The sequence below is a fragment of the Pinus tabuliformis genome, chromosome 1_2, assembly GCF_031772625.1.
Source record: "Pinus tabuliformis cultivar Carrire ecotype Pingquan chromosome 1_2, CPIR1, whole genome shotgun sequence".
Classification (NCBI taxonomy): domain Eukaryota; kingdom Viridiplantae; phylum Streptophyta; class Pinopsida; order Pinales; family Pinaceae; genus Pinus; species Pinus tabuliformis.
Window position 1 is genome coordinate 1,084,478,018 of NC_142298.1, and position 16,993 is coordinate 1,084,495,010.

Genomic DNA, 16,993 nt, shown 5'->3' on the forward strand with positions numbered 1-16,993 from the left:
TTAAGCAATATGAGCATAGAATTGTATGTTCCTTTTAAATCATCAACAACACTATCCAAAAAATTGAAAAATATAGCATCTATATAAACAGTTCTAATTATCTACACATACAAGTATGAAATTAACAGTGTTATCAAAAAGAAAAATAGATCGAGAATTGTTGATATAAGAACTTATTCGGGGAATGTAAAATCCATAGTGTGATTGTTGTGCCTCCATATAAATGACCATTTGAACTTTACCCATTTCACCTAGAAGACCCTTCTTTGAGAGCAAATCCGCAATCTAATTATATTCTTTTCCTATGTAATTAATAGGAGGATATCCTATCTGTGTCCAGAGGCAGTGAATTCTCCTTAACTGGCCCAAAAGGGAGCGTTGATTTATGGTGGCATTTCCCTTAACATGATCCGCTATAATTTTGGAATCACCATATGGATCTCTGGGATATTTAAAAAACTTATAAGCCAAATGATACCCCACAGCGCCATTGCCTCAGCGTTGTTGGTGCGTGTCCCTGCATTCCAGTATGCCCTCTACTGCAAATCAAGTGACATAACTAGCCATATGCCACAGTCACAAATTTGGTTTTGTGATGCCCCATCGAAGAAGGCGATCGGATATACCATAGGAGGAGCAACACTTTTTCAGCGTCACATGTTTTTGGAGTCTCCTTCGCTGGATAAAGTTCCATTAATAAAATGATTTTATCACATGTAACTCCAAAATCTTCAAAACAGTCACCAAAGATATGTTTGTTCCTCCATTTCCATATGGTCCAGGATACAAAGAGAGAAATGTTCCTCCATGCCAATTTTTTCTTCAGCGACCATCTCAAACAATCTGCAACATTTTGAAATTGAAAGTGAGGAAAATCATAATAAGCAACAAGTTTAAACCATACCTTAGAAACATGTTGACATGTCAGAAATAGATGTGCATTGTTTTCCTCCTCCTGCTTGCAAATAACACATATGCTAGGACCATGCCATTGAGGTTTTTGCAGATTCTCCCATGTTAGATTCTTGTTATGGAAAACAAGCCATGTAAAGCAGATGATTTTACATAGGACATGACATTTCCATAAATCATATAGCATCGGATCTGCCACATATCCACCTTTTACCTCACACAGTTTATCATATATGTTTGCAACCACAACGTTTGCAAATTCATTTCCCCAGACCAAATAACCTTGTCATGATGGACCTCCCTACAAATCCCAATAGCTTTTAAACCATTAATAATGAACAACCATTCATCCGCCATTTGGCCTATCAGCCCCAACTGTAATGGAGAGTTCCATATAGGAAAGCAATCACTCCATGTTCGAATCAATTGATTCCAGAACAAATAGTCCTTTCTAAAAAGTACCAAGGGCAATGGTTCAGAGAATTGGCATCCCTCATTTGCTCCATAAATCTGATCAAGGCCAATAATCATGGAATGTCCAGATCCCATGTTCCACTTAAGATGATCAAGGAAAAATTTTCCCACTTTTTGAAAGCTTCTCCATATAGCTGAGCCACCTGAAATGCCAATGGAATTTTTACGAAACCAGCGAGTGAAACTTTTATTCTTCATATAATTTTGGTGAATCACTCTACTCCATAGACCAACTCTGAAGACAGCTCGCCAAAGAGATTTCACCAATAATGCTTTGCCAAACAGTTTAAGGTTCATGATATCCCATCCCCTTCTCATCTTAGATCAGGGAATATGGCTAAATTTAGTAAGATGATATTTGTGCTTTCAGTTGCAACTAGCCCAAATAAAGTTTGCCATAATTATGTTTATATTGTTTATAGTAGCCATTGGAATATGATATAGGTGAGCCCAGTAAATGCCCAATTGAGTTAGCACAGCCTTTGTTGGAGTCACATGACCATCCATGGATAAACAACGAAATTCCCAACGAGAAATTCTCTTGTGGAACTTATCAACGAACCATTTCCAGTCTCTGTTTCTATAACAATTTGGTTTTATATGGTAGCCGAGACACTGTATACCGTTCATCATTTGAGTCGCCTCAACCCCAAATAGAGTCTTAATATAGTTGATATCTTCCATATCTCCCATGTCAAAATATAACATAGATTTATGTATATTCATGATTAACCCAGAATCATTTTCAAATCTTTTGAAAATATAAAAAAGATGCATCCATGAAATACGATGAATCATGCCCATGATTAGCATGTCGTCAACAAAAAACCATGTGATATTTTGATATTGTGCCCAGCATCTAGAGCCAGAAATAATCCATCCTCAACCACACGCTTAATCCGCGGACTTAGTCCATCCATAGCTAGAATAAACAATAGTGGTGACAATGAGCAACCTTGCTTCAGTGCATGCCCAGCTCGGAAAAACGGGTGGGATACCCATTGATGATTACATCAAAATTTCTATTCTGAACACATGCCATGATCCATTTTACGCACCTAGGTTGCAGTCAGAAGCCTTCATCAGATCCACCTTCATAATGGCGGCATTTTGATGTGAAGTATGAATGGAATGCATACATTTCTGTGCGATACCAACAACATCGTGAATTCATTGATCCTGCAAGAACCCATATTGCTCAAAAGAGATATACTTTGACAGACCGTTGTGCATCCGCCCCGAAATTGTTTTTGAAATGATCTTGTAAATAAGGTTACATAATGAAATTGGGCGATAGTCATTGAAAGTCTGCGCAGGATTTCTTTTGGGTATAAGGGCAATATATGTGGAATTAATATGAGGATGAATATGCCTAGTACATCGTGAACCCTCCACCATATTTAGGAGATCAGATTTAAAAATCTCGAAGAAGTGCGTGAATATCTCAATTGTCCAGCCGTATGGACCCGGACTCTTGTCTTTCTTAAATGCTTTAAGAACTTCTAGTGTTTCGTTTGTTGTAACCTCCTTAAAGAAACATATATTTGCCTCCTCATCAAACATTTTCGGATACATATCAATAGCCCATAGCTTATCGTTCACTTCAACCTTTTCCTTTTGTTTATATGAATTTTGAAAATGTGAAACAACGGCTTCACATATGCCCTCTTGAGACAAAATTCGAGCACCACCCTCTTTTTGAATTTCCCAAATAGAATTTGTGTTACGTCTGTGATTTGCTTAAGGATGAAAAAACTTAATGTTATGATCCCCTTCATTTATCTAGATTGCTCTACTCTTTAGCCTCCAGGGGTTTTCTTGTTCCACCAATATTTCTTTTTTCTTTTGTTTGAGAGCATTGATACGTGACCGAATTTCATCTAGAGTGGCTGAGATAACATCCATGGCGTTAATGCATCCAATGCTATTTGAATATCTTCCAGATCCTTCAACTGTTCCTTTATTTTCTTTTTTCTTCCAAGTTTTTACATGTGCTCTCAGAATGCCCAATTTCTTCAGAATATTCTCCATAGGGGATAAGCTCAAAACTTGGGCAAATGACCAACAAGAAAGCAGAAGATCATTAAACACAGGATCTTCAAGCCAGGTGTGATTAAATTTGAAGGGCATCCCATGTCTCTGCCCACCCATTTGCCAATGAAGAGGTATTGGCTTATGATCCGATAAAAAACTATTGATAACATTAGACTGAATGTTCCCTTTCTGCTCCATCAAGCTCTCATGGATGATGAACCTATCCAATCTTTTTGCACTGTATGCATCCCCTTTCTGGCCATTACCCCAGGTAGGGACCAGCATCGACGGACATAGATCAATGTAGTTATGCATCAGGGAAACCTCTCTTATTAACCCTGCCATAGGCTCCAATTTACTCAACTCCCCCCAAACTTCATCAAGACCCTTAGTGCAATTAGAATCCCTAGCAATACTAAGTGATGCAAGTTCCATTATGCTAGAAGCAAACAATGCTTCCCAGAAATCATTCCTATTTCTATACGGCCCATAAACATTTAAAATATTAAAACGATCCCGGACACCACGCAAACGAACATCAATAAAGATACCTTAAAACCACAAAACCACCTGATAGGCTAGCAATATTCGTGGCTGCAAAATACCATTCAGGTGGCATTTTGCGGAAATAAGCAACAACGTGTGACACATTGTGCATTATTTCTTGTAACAATATAATACACGGGCGAACAGATTGAAAGAGGTGTTTTAAAGCCAGGAACTTGTCGGGAGTTCTCAATCCCCTGAGGTTTAGTGAAAGAATGACAGTCATGAGGCACCTTGTTTGGGCATCTTTTCTCCAAGGGCCCGGGGAGATGGAAGATCAGTGATAGGAACTTCAACAAGAAATTTGTCCAACGGGGAGATAGTATGATTATGTTTAGTACGTCCCCTAAAATGACGACTCCCCGATTATTTTTACGTTTAACCATAATATTATCAGCCAAGGAAGGACTAATCTGAGGAGAGCAATTTTCAGAAGGTTTATGGATGGTTAATGATCTTAAGTCAAGTGTTTTCCGTTGAAGCAGATCATCTAAATCACTACCAACAGAATTGGTAGGGGAATTTAACGACGTGTGGACCAAGCTCTTTCCAGGACAATGACCCAAGTTAGTTGACTTTCAAGAAGGGGACTGTACATAGGTGGCACATGAAGGAGAAGGAGCCCACTGTGGCTGGAAAGGAGTTGTACAATTTGGGCCAGCATGAGATCCAAAATACGTCAATCTATCATGTGAAGATGGGGAATAACCAGATGACGGAGGCTGCGAGGTCTTACAAGGCCAACAAGATTCAGGTAGAATAGAAAAATCAGAAGAAAATGGCGATGAGGGAATATTAATGCAAGGGATTGCATTTCTCGCATAAGACTGCTCATATGAACAAGAATTATAAGTGATATGATGAATCCCTGTGTGATGGCGCATTCCATTTCTGGGAGAGAGTTCAACATCCTATGAATTTTTTTCGGCACCCACGCATGATTCCAACGTTTATATCTACCACCCAATCACCGTGGACAGTTTGCCAAAACATGTCTAGTATGATAACAAAGAAAACATCTGAACGAGATCCTCCAATAATCTAATCTCTGAGATAGATTAATGTCCCCCAAATGCAGCCCAAATGTCCCCCAAATGCAGCCCAATATGATCTGGAAATCCACCTCGATATTCCCTCTCAATAAGGATCCACACAACCCTTTTGTTAGGTGCGCCAAGGCGACGTGGATCAATACACACAAATTTTCCAATAGCATTTCCAATGTATTTGAGTCCCTATTCCGTCCATAGTTCAATAGGCAATCCAGGTAGTTTGATCCAGATTAGCTTGTTCTGAGGAGTATTGTTTAAAGAGTTAAAGCCTATGAACCGTGAATGTAATTTCAAAAAGCTTCGACCATCAATCCATAGAAATTTCTTGATCTTAATCAGATCCTCCTGACTGAGGAAATGAAAACTGTACCATCCATGGAGCAGTGTTACAACCCTCGGCAGTTATCCCAGAATTGGCTTCCACTTTCCTTTTATCCACTTCCTCATATCTGCGTCACTCCGCACAGAGAAATGCCAACAACCTACCAACGCTCTTTTTTTGTAAACTGGAAATACGGTCTAATAACTTATGAGGATCAAAGGATAAAAAACGTGCACGGAAGGTGGCGGAAGAGAAGTTTTGATGGACTTAACACAATATCCATTTCTGCGATGAAACAATGGATGCATGCCTTCCTATCCATCTTGGCATTTCCTATTTCCAACTCTACTGCATATTTAATGCGCTTGAGATGCAGGAGCGATAGCCACATACAACGCGCGGCGTGATGACTATCGCCCTCTAGTCATCACGGCGCGCGTTGCATGTGGCTATCGCCCCTGCGTCTCAACGTGCATTAAATATGCACTAGAGTTGAAAATAGGATCAGCCATCCATCTTGGCCTACATGATGGCCAACTGCCTCAAATCCATCACCCAAGGTATTACGCCAATCCTTTGACCCTTGTGGGCCACCTCGGATGTTCCCCTGAACCACCCATCCAACTAGACTCGTCACCATCGTAGCCTGAATATGCCTCTTGGGCCGAGGTATCACATTCAAAAAAATCCACGACCCCCTCGTAATTACCGCCCAATAATCGTCCAGAGTATGTCACCACCAATAAAATTGCCACGCGTGGAAATGAGAAGTTGTATGCCAAGGAAAGTCAACAAAGAGATCACGAAAAAATAAATAGGGAATGTACTAGCGACCAAACCAAAGTACCCCTCTGAGCAAATTCCAGATCCCAAAATAGAAGTCACACGCTCTAAATGAATGCCACTTAAAGAACACCGATGGAAACATTCCCAAAATCTGGATTTTGATGGGAATGACAGAGAATGTCAGAGGGATATGATGTTGAGCATGGATATGATTAGACCGATAAACCCAAAGCGCCTAGGCTGACGAAAAGAAAGCACTGCAAATTAATTACAACAGGTGGCAACGTCCAAGCATCAGCAATGAGACCACCAACTCCGGCTGGCAAGGTGACCGGAATCGATCCTGGAAAATCAGGGCAACCAGCGCCGAAACGAGTACCAGAACTGGTTCAGAAACACACACAGACAAGACCTAATGCCCCTCACCGTAACACAGACAGTAGCAACCTCTACAAGAAAGCCATAAATCACCCCGACGAAAACCAAAATAATTGCATGGCCGAGATACAAAGAAAATATTGGTGCAGTAATACCAGTTCTGATATGTAGAAAGCAAATTTAGACAGAAAGAAACCCCATCACATGGAGCCAAACAGCAGACAAAATCTCAGAGCCAAAATGCATGTGGACAATATTTTGCTAAGGAGAAATGTACAATAAATATACGATAGAGAACGAGGATAGCTACTATAAATATCAGAATTATATGCACCAATTCCGAATTCAATAGCCAGAAATATGTTATATGAACCATATCGACAGTTGAGAACCAAAATAGATATGGATGCCTGAGAGTGAACGCAACACAATCCAAAATACCTTATGCAACAAACATTCGGTAATACAGGCAAAGAAAGAGAGGAAAATATAGCCAGAGCACCAAGCTGAAATGTACAGTCCGAAAAAGGAAACTGCCACCCGAGAGAGTCTGCCCAAAGCTGCAATGAAGATAGTAGAACCAAAAGAAACCGGAAAGAGAAAAAACTCCCTCAAAAGTCCAGAGACCAAACCAGGGAGACTCAAGTAAAAACACCATCAGAACAAGGGGACCGAAAGGAATATCAAGTCCACGCTCGCCGGAGGACACTGTAAGCCCAGTGGCCAAGCAAATCAGTTTCTGACCATACCTCACTCACAGTTCTGACCTGAGCGCCAGCAATATCTAAGGGAATAGCAAGATGGAAATGATAGAGGAGATATGGAAGAGGGTAACACAAGACCTGTTAATGGTGATTTTGGCAAGACTGCCTATGGAAAGCATTCTGAGGTTTCGCGCAGTTTGCAAGTCTTGGAAGGAAATGTTTCAATCCGCGGAGTTCAGAGACTTAGCAGCCACCTCAGCAGGTTCCTCTAGTCAGGCATTTCTGATTGTTCAGGGAAGGAAACAGTTAACATCCCTTGATTCACCTCAGCCATTGTACGTCAAAAACCTATGGATTGTTATAGAAACTGGCTACAAATTTCGAAGTCTGTCTTTGGATTTTCTTCCGAGCCCTGTTGTTGTGGTGGCAGGTTGCAAGAACATATATTGTTGTTGGAGTGGAAATGATCAAATTTACATATGCAATCCTGTCATCCAAACCTGGATAGAACTTCCAGAACGTTTTGAAGATACATCGTGGGATTTCATTAGTCTAACTTTTGATACAAGCACGGCACATTGTACGCTTATCATGGGAAGGAATTCTACAGAAGATGTCAGGGAGTTTGACATGTGGAACGCCTTTGGGGAAGGACCTTTACCAGAAAGGGACTCTACTTCACAAAATTTTATGGTGGTAGAGATGTATGATTCCAAAACTAATATGTCGACTCAATTAGAAACAACTGTGTGGGCAATCTAGTTCGACCTCAAGGGGAAGGCATACATTCGAAAGGGAGATATTATTGGTTAAATGAATTACCTGACGACGGGGATTGTTTGAGCATAGTTGCATTCGATGTGCAACAGAAACAATGGAATGTAATCAAGGGGCCACAGAACATAACAGTTGACATCGTCTCACGAACACTTAGTGGCACATGTGTTACTGGTTGCGAAGGGCGCATAGTCTTAGTTTGTACGGGTCACATGTCTTTATGGGAACTTTAGTATAGATGAAGTAGAAGGAGAGAAATGGTCTCCATTTAAAACAGTGGACGTTGAGCACGAATTGAGGAACCTGATGTTTTGCATGGACATGGCAGTGAATCACAGTAGCTGTGCGTTAGTCTTTCTACCCATGACGACTGTTTTTGCGGTTTGGAGCGAGGAAGCAAATATATTGCAGAAGATATAGAGTTGGGACAGCTAGCTGATTTTTCAGATATATTGGTTCTCATATTTCAGTGCGTACCTTCCAAGTAAACGATATTTTCTGGCCCTAGTATACATGGGGCTGCTTATTTCAGTCTTGTTACTGCTTTTGTCTCTTACATCCGAACCTCAGTCAGATATTTTTATAGGTGTGGAGAACAGTGTTAGATTTTATTGTTTTTGTAAATTTTCTAAACTTGTGTTTGGAGGGTATCTAGATCTGCTATGAATACGTCTTTTTGTTGATACTTTATTAGACTTCTGATCTCATATATCAATATTTGTTATCAACAGTCTTGAATCGACACAGCTGTGTGCCATTTTTATAGGAGAGACTAAACTCAGTTTTGCAGTGATCTATTTAATTGGGAGGTTCTTATCTAGTTTGTATCAATTCTTTAGTTTAAACTTATAACTTTAGGTGAAATTATTTTTTCATTTTGATAATAGAATAGCATTATTAAGGCATTCTGCTCGTTGGAGGTGAATGTGGAGAGATTTAAACACGAGGGAAGTAACGAGTCGCATCCTTGTAGAGCTCGCTTAAAACAGTGAGACACAATAAGATCATATATATGTTTTGTTGGCTTATTTTGAGGCCCTGGGCAAACATGTTTAGTTTTGTGAAATTTTAGGGATTTTTATGACTCAAATTTTTGTTTCTGAAAAATCCATTGATATCTTGTTTATGTAATCAAAATTATATTCATTGTACTTGGAAGAATGGTGACCTCTTTGGGGATATACGTATATAATTCACTGTACAAATGACATGGCATTGTTGGTGATCATTTCAAAGTGTTTCTGCTTTACGATAAGCTGAAGATTAGTGAATTAAACGACAGAAGAGTGATAGTGAATTAAACAACAGAATGTTCGAGTGATAGTGAATTAAACGATAGAATTTTAGAGTGATTCTTTTAGTCCTTGGAGTGATTTCTTTAAGAGATTATATTTAATTTTTAGTTTTTATTTAATGTGCAAATTTTTTTTGAATCTATATTAATTTACCTAACTTTATTACTTTTGTTTTGATTTTGAAAAATAGATCTATTTTCATGTTTTAAATGTCTAAAGTATTAGATTTATGGATTGACAAAAAAAAATAGTGAAGATGCCATTTATATTTTACTAATTGCAAACAAAAAAATTCATTTTAAAATTTAATTTTTTTTATTAACCTGTAGTTTAGCATCAAATAATTGCGAACTCACTTTGGTAGATGTCCTGATGTTGAGATATTTATCTTTAAAGTTTAAATGTTGAGTACCTCTAATATTTCAGATAAATCTGTGATTCCACTTTGTTCCTTTTTTTTTTTTAATCTTTGCCAACTCCTCACCCCATCTCCAGGGCTTTACATAAATATGCAATTCCTAAATTTTTATTATTGCAATATAATTATAAAAATTATAGGTGCTGGCTGAGAATCGTCTTATGGTTTTGTCAATTTACTGTTTTGTAATTATAATAGATTATACACGTGGAGATAATGGATAAATTTTTTAAATATGTGAGTTAGTCACAAGTTACTAATCCCAGAAGTTTTTTATTTTTCAATATGTATGAGTTGTAGTCCAGTAAAAAAATTTATAATCAATTATTGGGTCTATAAAATCAATATATCCCATTGCTATATAATTATGAATGAGACATTGTGATATATTTCAGAGTGGGGGCATTCACAATGTTAAAGTGGAAGTAGGTGGAGAAATTGGTGGTGAGGATGGAGCGCGGTGGCCGAGCATTGGTGCGCAAGTAACTACATCCAACCAGAGATCGAGTTAAGCACAGGTGCGTAGCATCCTATGCATGTGGCTTTTTCCTAACCTCGTCTCCTTATGCCAGCTTTTCCATGAAGGCTATCCACATGTTCTCTCACTATACTTATCAGATGACATCTGTCAGAATAGAGCTCTGCATGTCTTAGGCCTAGTTTCAGAAAAGAGCTCTGCATGCCTTAGGCTTAGTTCCTTTCCCTTTCTTCTGACTGAAACTCTTTCGTCCCTAGCGGAATTACTATTTCCTCCTCACTGCATTCTCAAAATACAGTGGTGAGCCTATTTTCCTCTCCGCATTATTGTTTTTATTGGATCTCTTTTGTTTATGGTTTCTGTTTCTCTTTGGCCGAGATGTTTCTCTTCGCTTACCGAATGCACCTCACCCTCGGCTCGTCTGCGGCTCCAGGGTAGTTTTACTAATCCTCTTGTTATGTTTCTGTTTAAAGGAAAACCTCAGTTTTTATGAATTAGCTAAATTTGGATGTGAATACTGTTTCTGAAGTTGAATTTTAATTATATTCCAAAAAGGCTGGTAGTTTTAGAAGCTACGCTTTCTTTTCATTCTCTGGTATATGATGCATTTCACATGTTCGGAAAACCATCCTCATGCTGGTCATGGACACCGGTCTTAAAGTTTCAAAATTATTGTGTCATTACCAAGCCATGCACAGATTTTCGCTTTAAGCTAGGACCCTGGTGGTATGTCTGTGAGGTTTTGTGTTGTTGCATAATTTGTCCCGAAGAAGCATCGTGAAGAACTTCGTTCTGGAAAGGCATGAGTTGCTCTGAATCTGGACTAAAGTTTTGATTCAAGAAAGGAAAGATCTTCAAATTGTAGTAGAGTTTTTGGCTCTCGTTTCACTCCATTCTTTCCTCCCTAGTCTTTCCGGACCAGATTTTCCCTGGGATACCGAATTCCGGTTTGTGTTACAAGTTTTAATCCCCTTTCCTTTCTCAGGACTTTCTCGGGCAGAGTCCTTTAGATCCATATTTGTTGCTTTTCAGGATATTTAATCCTACTTGGGATGAGAGCTGAACTCCTGAAATAAATGGAACCGTCATTTTTGAAATATCCTTCCTTCCTGCCATAATCCAACTCATGATATCGTCATACGTCTTTTAATAGGGGGACAGCTGGCCTCGTAATTGAAATCTCTCCTTTTGGAGAAAGTGCCTTTTGTTCCCGAGGCTTCCTAGGCTTCCTACCGCCAATACTTCGGTCAGACTAGAGTTATTTGAACCTTCTTTCTCCAGGGATTTTATTCACATTTCACCCGTCCTATCAGTTTGTAATGTTCGACATATATCCTTTTTGGATTTCTTCCAGTACCTATGAGATAAGGTTTAGGTGAGCTATTTATGAATGGATTATCCATCGGACACATCAGCCATGGAGGCCATGATACATGTGCCCATTCAGGCAGAATCCCTCCACGTCAACGCCAAGCTGTCTAATGAATGGCAGTCCACCCTGGATGACATGGTGATCTGCCCTTCCGTCTCTCAAGATGACATGGGTGGTATCGATAGAGTAAGGTCGCCTCGAGGAAACAATAAAATTGAGATAGAGCCAAAAGGAAGGGAATATGATGAAGGCCATTCAAGGAAAAGTATAAAGCCTGTAAAAACTATTCCCCCTCCTGCATCCATTAAAATTGATAGTGCTCACCTGGCAGACCGCATAGGAAGCCTCCAAGATAATGCTCTGGTAGGCCGGTGGCATTTCCCAGAGATGGATGACCAAAAAATGAGAAGCTGGCTCGAGTTGCAATGGAAACCATTAATAGGATATGTTCCTATCGCGGCCAGATTATTAAAGGAGTGGTATTGTTTTCATTTCCTTAGTGCGGGTGACCTGGAAACCATTCTGAAACAACAATGGGTTTATGGAAGAAGTTTTCTGGCATTACACAGATGGTATTTGGGTTATAACCCGTTAAAGAATACCCATACCAATAACCTGATATGGGTTAAACTTCTCGGATTGCCCCTGGAATTATGGTCAAAGGAAACATTAGCAGAGATACGAAATGCCATAGGGAGGTGTGTTTATGTTGACCCGTGGTGCTTAGGAGAGAAAGATAAAAGAGTGGCTTGGATTCTGATAGATAAAGCTTACAGAGGAGGTTTTCTGGACCATATTGATATCTTCTGGAGGGAGTTAAATATTAGAAAGAGGTTGGATTTCTGGGGAGTCCCCTTTAGATGCTCAGCTTTGCATCGCACTGGTCATATTATCAAGAACTGCTCGCGACACCCTATAAGAAGCCGAAAGCATCATGGCATCCCCCAATTCGCAGCAAAGTCTTATAGAATAAAAGCCTCTACCCCAGATTCGAAGAAATTAGCATCTCCGAAAAGCCAGTCTCCTTCTGGATCTGATGAACAACATAGGGCGTTTAATGATGATCATTAGCAAACTCCTCCGTCACTCAAAAATTCAAACCCTTTGTATAGCATATCTCCTTCGATGCCCCCTCTGGAGACAGCCTCTGATCATGAAATTCCTTGTCCTCCGAACCCTCCTTTGGAGCCATCCTCTGATCACGAAGTCCCAAATCCTCCCCCGATCCCTCGGCCTTTAATAAACATCACCAAGGAGGTCCACATTATTAAATCCTCATCTCCGTCCCCTATTAAGAAAAAATCTCCATTTGGAAAAGGAAAAGAGCCTCTGATTATGCCCACCCTTGTTAATTCTCATATTTCATCGCCTACAAACTTGATTGGTAGTGATCTGGACTACCTTTTAAGCAAGAAATCACTGGAGCTCAGGCCTCTCACCATTCATAAATCGAAGATCTCCCCAAATAAGCCCCAATTCTGCAAGTAACATTACGGTGAGAAGGAAAAACAAAAGGGGCAGTAGACACTTTAGGGGGAGGGGTGAAGGAGCAGGCAGAGGAGTCAGTAATCTATCTCTAACCGATATACCCATCATTGATATGACTGAAGAAAGGTCTCTTAGAGCAAGCATGGCCGGAAAGCCTTCTCAATGAATTTCATCATATACGTGAACATTAGAGGTCTAGGGGCAAACCAAAAATTTATGGCCTTAAAGAATTTTTTCCTGTCAGCAAGCCCCAAAATCATTTTAATACAAGAGACCATGCATGCCTCTTCTGTAACAATTTATTATTTCAGGAAGATGTTCCCCTATTGGCACATTTCCGCTTTGGAAGCTAATGGCCTTTCTGGCGGTTTAGCGGTGTTATTGGATCCTAACTGGATCAAAGAAAAAACTTATAGCTGTCTCGTGGGCATCCTCATCTCGGCACAAATGAGGGGGCATAAATGTCCAATAAATATTTTGAATATATATGCTCCCTACAAGAACAGATTATCATTTTGGGAAAGTCTTTTCGCTTCAGAAATTTTTGATGTTGAATTTTTATTGATTGCAGGAGACCTTAATGTCACCTTAAATATGGATGAAATCTGGGGCATCAATAAGAAAAAGGATCTCATTGCTGACAGAATTAAAAATGAGTTTCTAAGCAGGAACTTTGTTGACATCCTCCCTCCCAAATTGCATCCGACGTGGGAAGATGGAAGAGCCGAGAAAGCTTATATTGCCAAGAGAATCGACAGATTATTTCTTCATGCTAGTCTAATTGATAAATTAGGCATGCCTTTTTCATCAATTGAGAATGTCTTCATTTCTGATCATAGACCGATTATGCTAGGATGGAGGGAAAAGGGGTTTAGAAAAGGCCACTCTTTTAAATTCAACAGATCATGTTTAGAAGATCCAGAGTTTAATGATATCATAATTAAATCCTGGAGTGAGATGTCGTCTCCCGAATCATTTCCACTTTTAATGACGTTCAGGGACAAAATGGAATCCATTCGAAAGGTGGTAAAAGAATGGCAGTTCAAAAAAAGGCAAGCGAACAGAAATGATCTCCAGGAAATTCAAAAGGAATTAGACAGCGCTGCGGAATCCATGGCTACACATATGTTATCTTTTAAAATGAGATGTCGGATAAAGGAGCTCCAAAAGAAAAAATTGAAAATTTTATAACAAGAAGAATCTTTCTGGAGGTTAAAGAGCAGAGTGATATGGATGAAGGAAGGGGACAAGAATTCAAATTTTTTTCATAATTTCGCCAGCTCCAGACGTGAAAATAATTCTATATGGAAAATCAGTGATGGAAGAGGAGGCTTCCTATATTCCCAATAGGGAATTTCAAACGAAGCGGTGAAATTTTTTGAAAATCAGTACAAAAGGTCTGAAGAATGCAAGATTCAAGATATTTTGTGGGGCATTGAAGTGTTTCCTCAGATGTTTGATGATGAACTAAATGATCAAATTTTCCAGCCAGTATCTGAGGAGGAGCTGTTAGGAACAATGAAATCTTTTAAAAGGGACGAGTGCCCGGGTCCAGACGGCTAGACGATAGAATTCTTCATTCACTTTTTCGATCTTATCATATCTGATCTGTTAAGGATGGTGGAAGGATCGAGGATGTCAGGTAGTATCAATCATAAAACCTCTTCCACTAATATAGCACTCATTCCTAAAAAGGGAGATGCAGAATCCTTCAAGGACTTTAGACCGATTTCACTTTGTAATATCTCCTTCAAAATTATATCGAAGATCATAGCAGAAAGAATCAAAGGAACTTTCTCAAAATTCCTAACAAAGGACCAACACGACTTTTTAAAGGGAAGAAATATTCTGGATGCAGTCGCAAGCACACAGGAAGGTTTTTTTGCCATACATTCTAAAAAAAGTGATGCGGTCATTCTCAAGATCGATCTCTGTAAGTCATACGATTGCCTTGATTGGGGCTTCACCAGGTGTTTGTTCGCAAAGATTGGTTTAATAGCCAGCATGATCAACTGGATCATGGCCTGCGTTGAAAAGGTGGACTATGTGATTATCATTAACAGGATTCCATCTCCTTTTTTCCGTGCGGCCAGAGGTTTTCACCAAGGATGTACCCTATCGCCGCTTTTGTTTATCTTGGCTATGAACTCGCTTAGCCTAAATATCAACAAGGCCGTCAAGGAAAACAAGTTCCGTCCTCTGAAAATTTGCAGAAATAATTCAATCTCACACAATTTATTTGTAGATGATATTATTTTATTCGGAATGATTTGCAGATTCACCTAGATATGCTTCTATGAAATCCTTAAAAATTTTCAAAAGGCTGCAGGATTGCAAATAAACAATGCGAAGTCAACAATTTACCACAATGATATCAATCTGGATGAAGTTGAATGGTTAGCTGAGCTCTTTGGAATTAAGGCGCAATCCATCAGTCTTGGAATTAAATATTTGGGTTTCAGATAAAAGAAAATGGATACTCAAACACAGATTGGAAATGGATTCCAGATAGATAATACAAGAAAATTTCAGTTTGGGAATATAGATGCCTTTCTCTGGCAGGAAGAGTGACCTTGGCGCAATTAGTATTAAATCAACTCGCAGTTTACTGGGCACATTTATATTTTCTTCCTGCGAGTATAATTCAAAATATGAATAAACTAACAATGAATTTTATTTGGGGTGGTCAAGCAGAAAGAACGAAATATCATCTCTCAAAATTTTCCAGTATCTTGTTGCCAAAGAGTATGGGAAGATGGGGTTTGCTCGATATGCGCACTTTTAGGAAGGCTCTTTTATGCGAGTCTTTGTGGAGAGCGATTCATGGAGAAGGACCATGGAGTATCACAATTCAAAAGAAATACTTGGGCAGGAAGGACTTATCATTTTGGTTCAGGGAGGGAAGGATCGGTGCCTCATATGGTTCTTCAATTTGGCTTAACTCTCGTAAGATAGAAAGTTATTTTTTGAAGAACTTAATTTGGCGTTTCCAAATTGGCAACAAGATCCTTATTGGAAAAGACCAGTTCCTGAGCGGTGCCGAGGAGATCAATGTGCCTGAATCTTTATTAAAGTTCTTTCATAGAAAGGGTCTTTTCTTTTGGGACAGTTTGATTGCTGGCTGGCAGGGACCTATTCCACTGTGGAAAGATGCAGGAAATCTGGAAATGCTAGGTGCAATCACTCTTTGATGGGAACACATCAGGACGTGCCTAAGGAACTGTGGCATTTTTTGCTAAGTGGAATCTGATTGTCTCATCTGGAAAAATTCGAAAGGGATGAATATTGTCCGTGTCAAAGATGTAGATCAGAATTTAATTCATCAAAAGAAGCCCCCTCAAAATTCTTTTTTCCCTTTTATTTTTTGGAAGGCTGGATGCCCTTCCAAAATGATTTTCTTCGCTTGGCTAACATTCCATAGCAAGAACTTATCCTGGGAAAACTTAAAGAAGAGGGGATGGCACGGTCCTGGTTTGTGTCCTATATGCAGGTCAGAGGAGGAGAACAACGGTCACTTATTTTTAAAATGCAAAAGAACTCAGCAATTATGGCATGTTTTGGATAATTGTTATGGAATCCAGCATAAATTCCACGCCTCAATTATTGAAGCGTTTCTCTGGTTCAGTGAGCAAAAGGAATCATGGAGAACAATTTTTATTATCACTCTGTGGAGCATTTGGAAGTGGCGAAACAACTCTATTTTCAATAACACCAAATCCCCTTTCTTGGAAATATTTTTCAATATTGTTTCTATCTTTGAAGCACTCTCGCAAAAGACTCTCAAACAAAAAAAAGGGCGCTTGTAAAGAACCTTCAAAGGAACACTCACTTTTTCCAAGGGCGTACTTCGATGGAGCTGAACAGAAGGGTTCCTGTCGCTGTGGAGTTCTCATTATAGTAAATGAAAATAACCAATTTTACATCCACTGGAACGGGGGGAAAGGCTCCAACAGTAAA

General features: G+C 39.4%; 1 protein-coding gene across 1 annotated transcript; it reads left to right on the forward strand.

Annotated features, from left to right (window-relative positions):
- Window positions 1-7,304: 7,304 nt before the first annotated feature.
- Window positions 7,305-7,970, forward strand: LOC149209925 (F-box/kelch-repeat protein At5g15710-like). The gene has a single exon (XM_089398812.1). It carries the CDS (start codon window positions 7,305-7,307, stop codon window positions 7,968-7,970), a length of 666 nt encoding a protein of 221 aa, XP_089254938.1.
- Window positions 7,971-16,993: the final 9,023 nt, after the last annotated feature.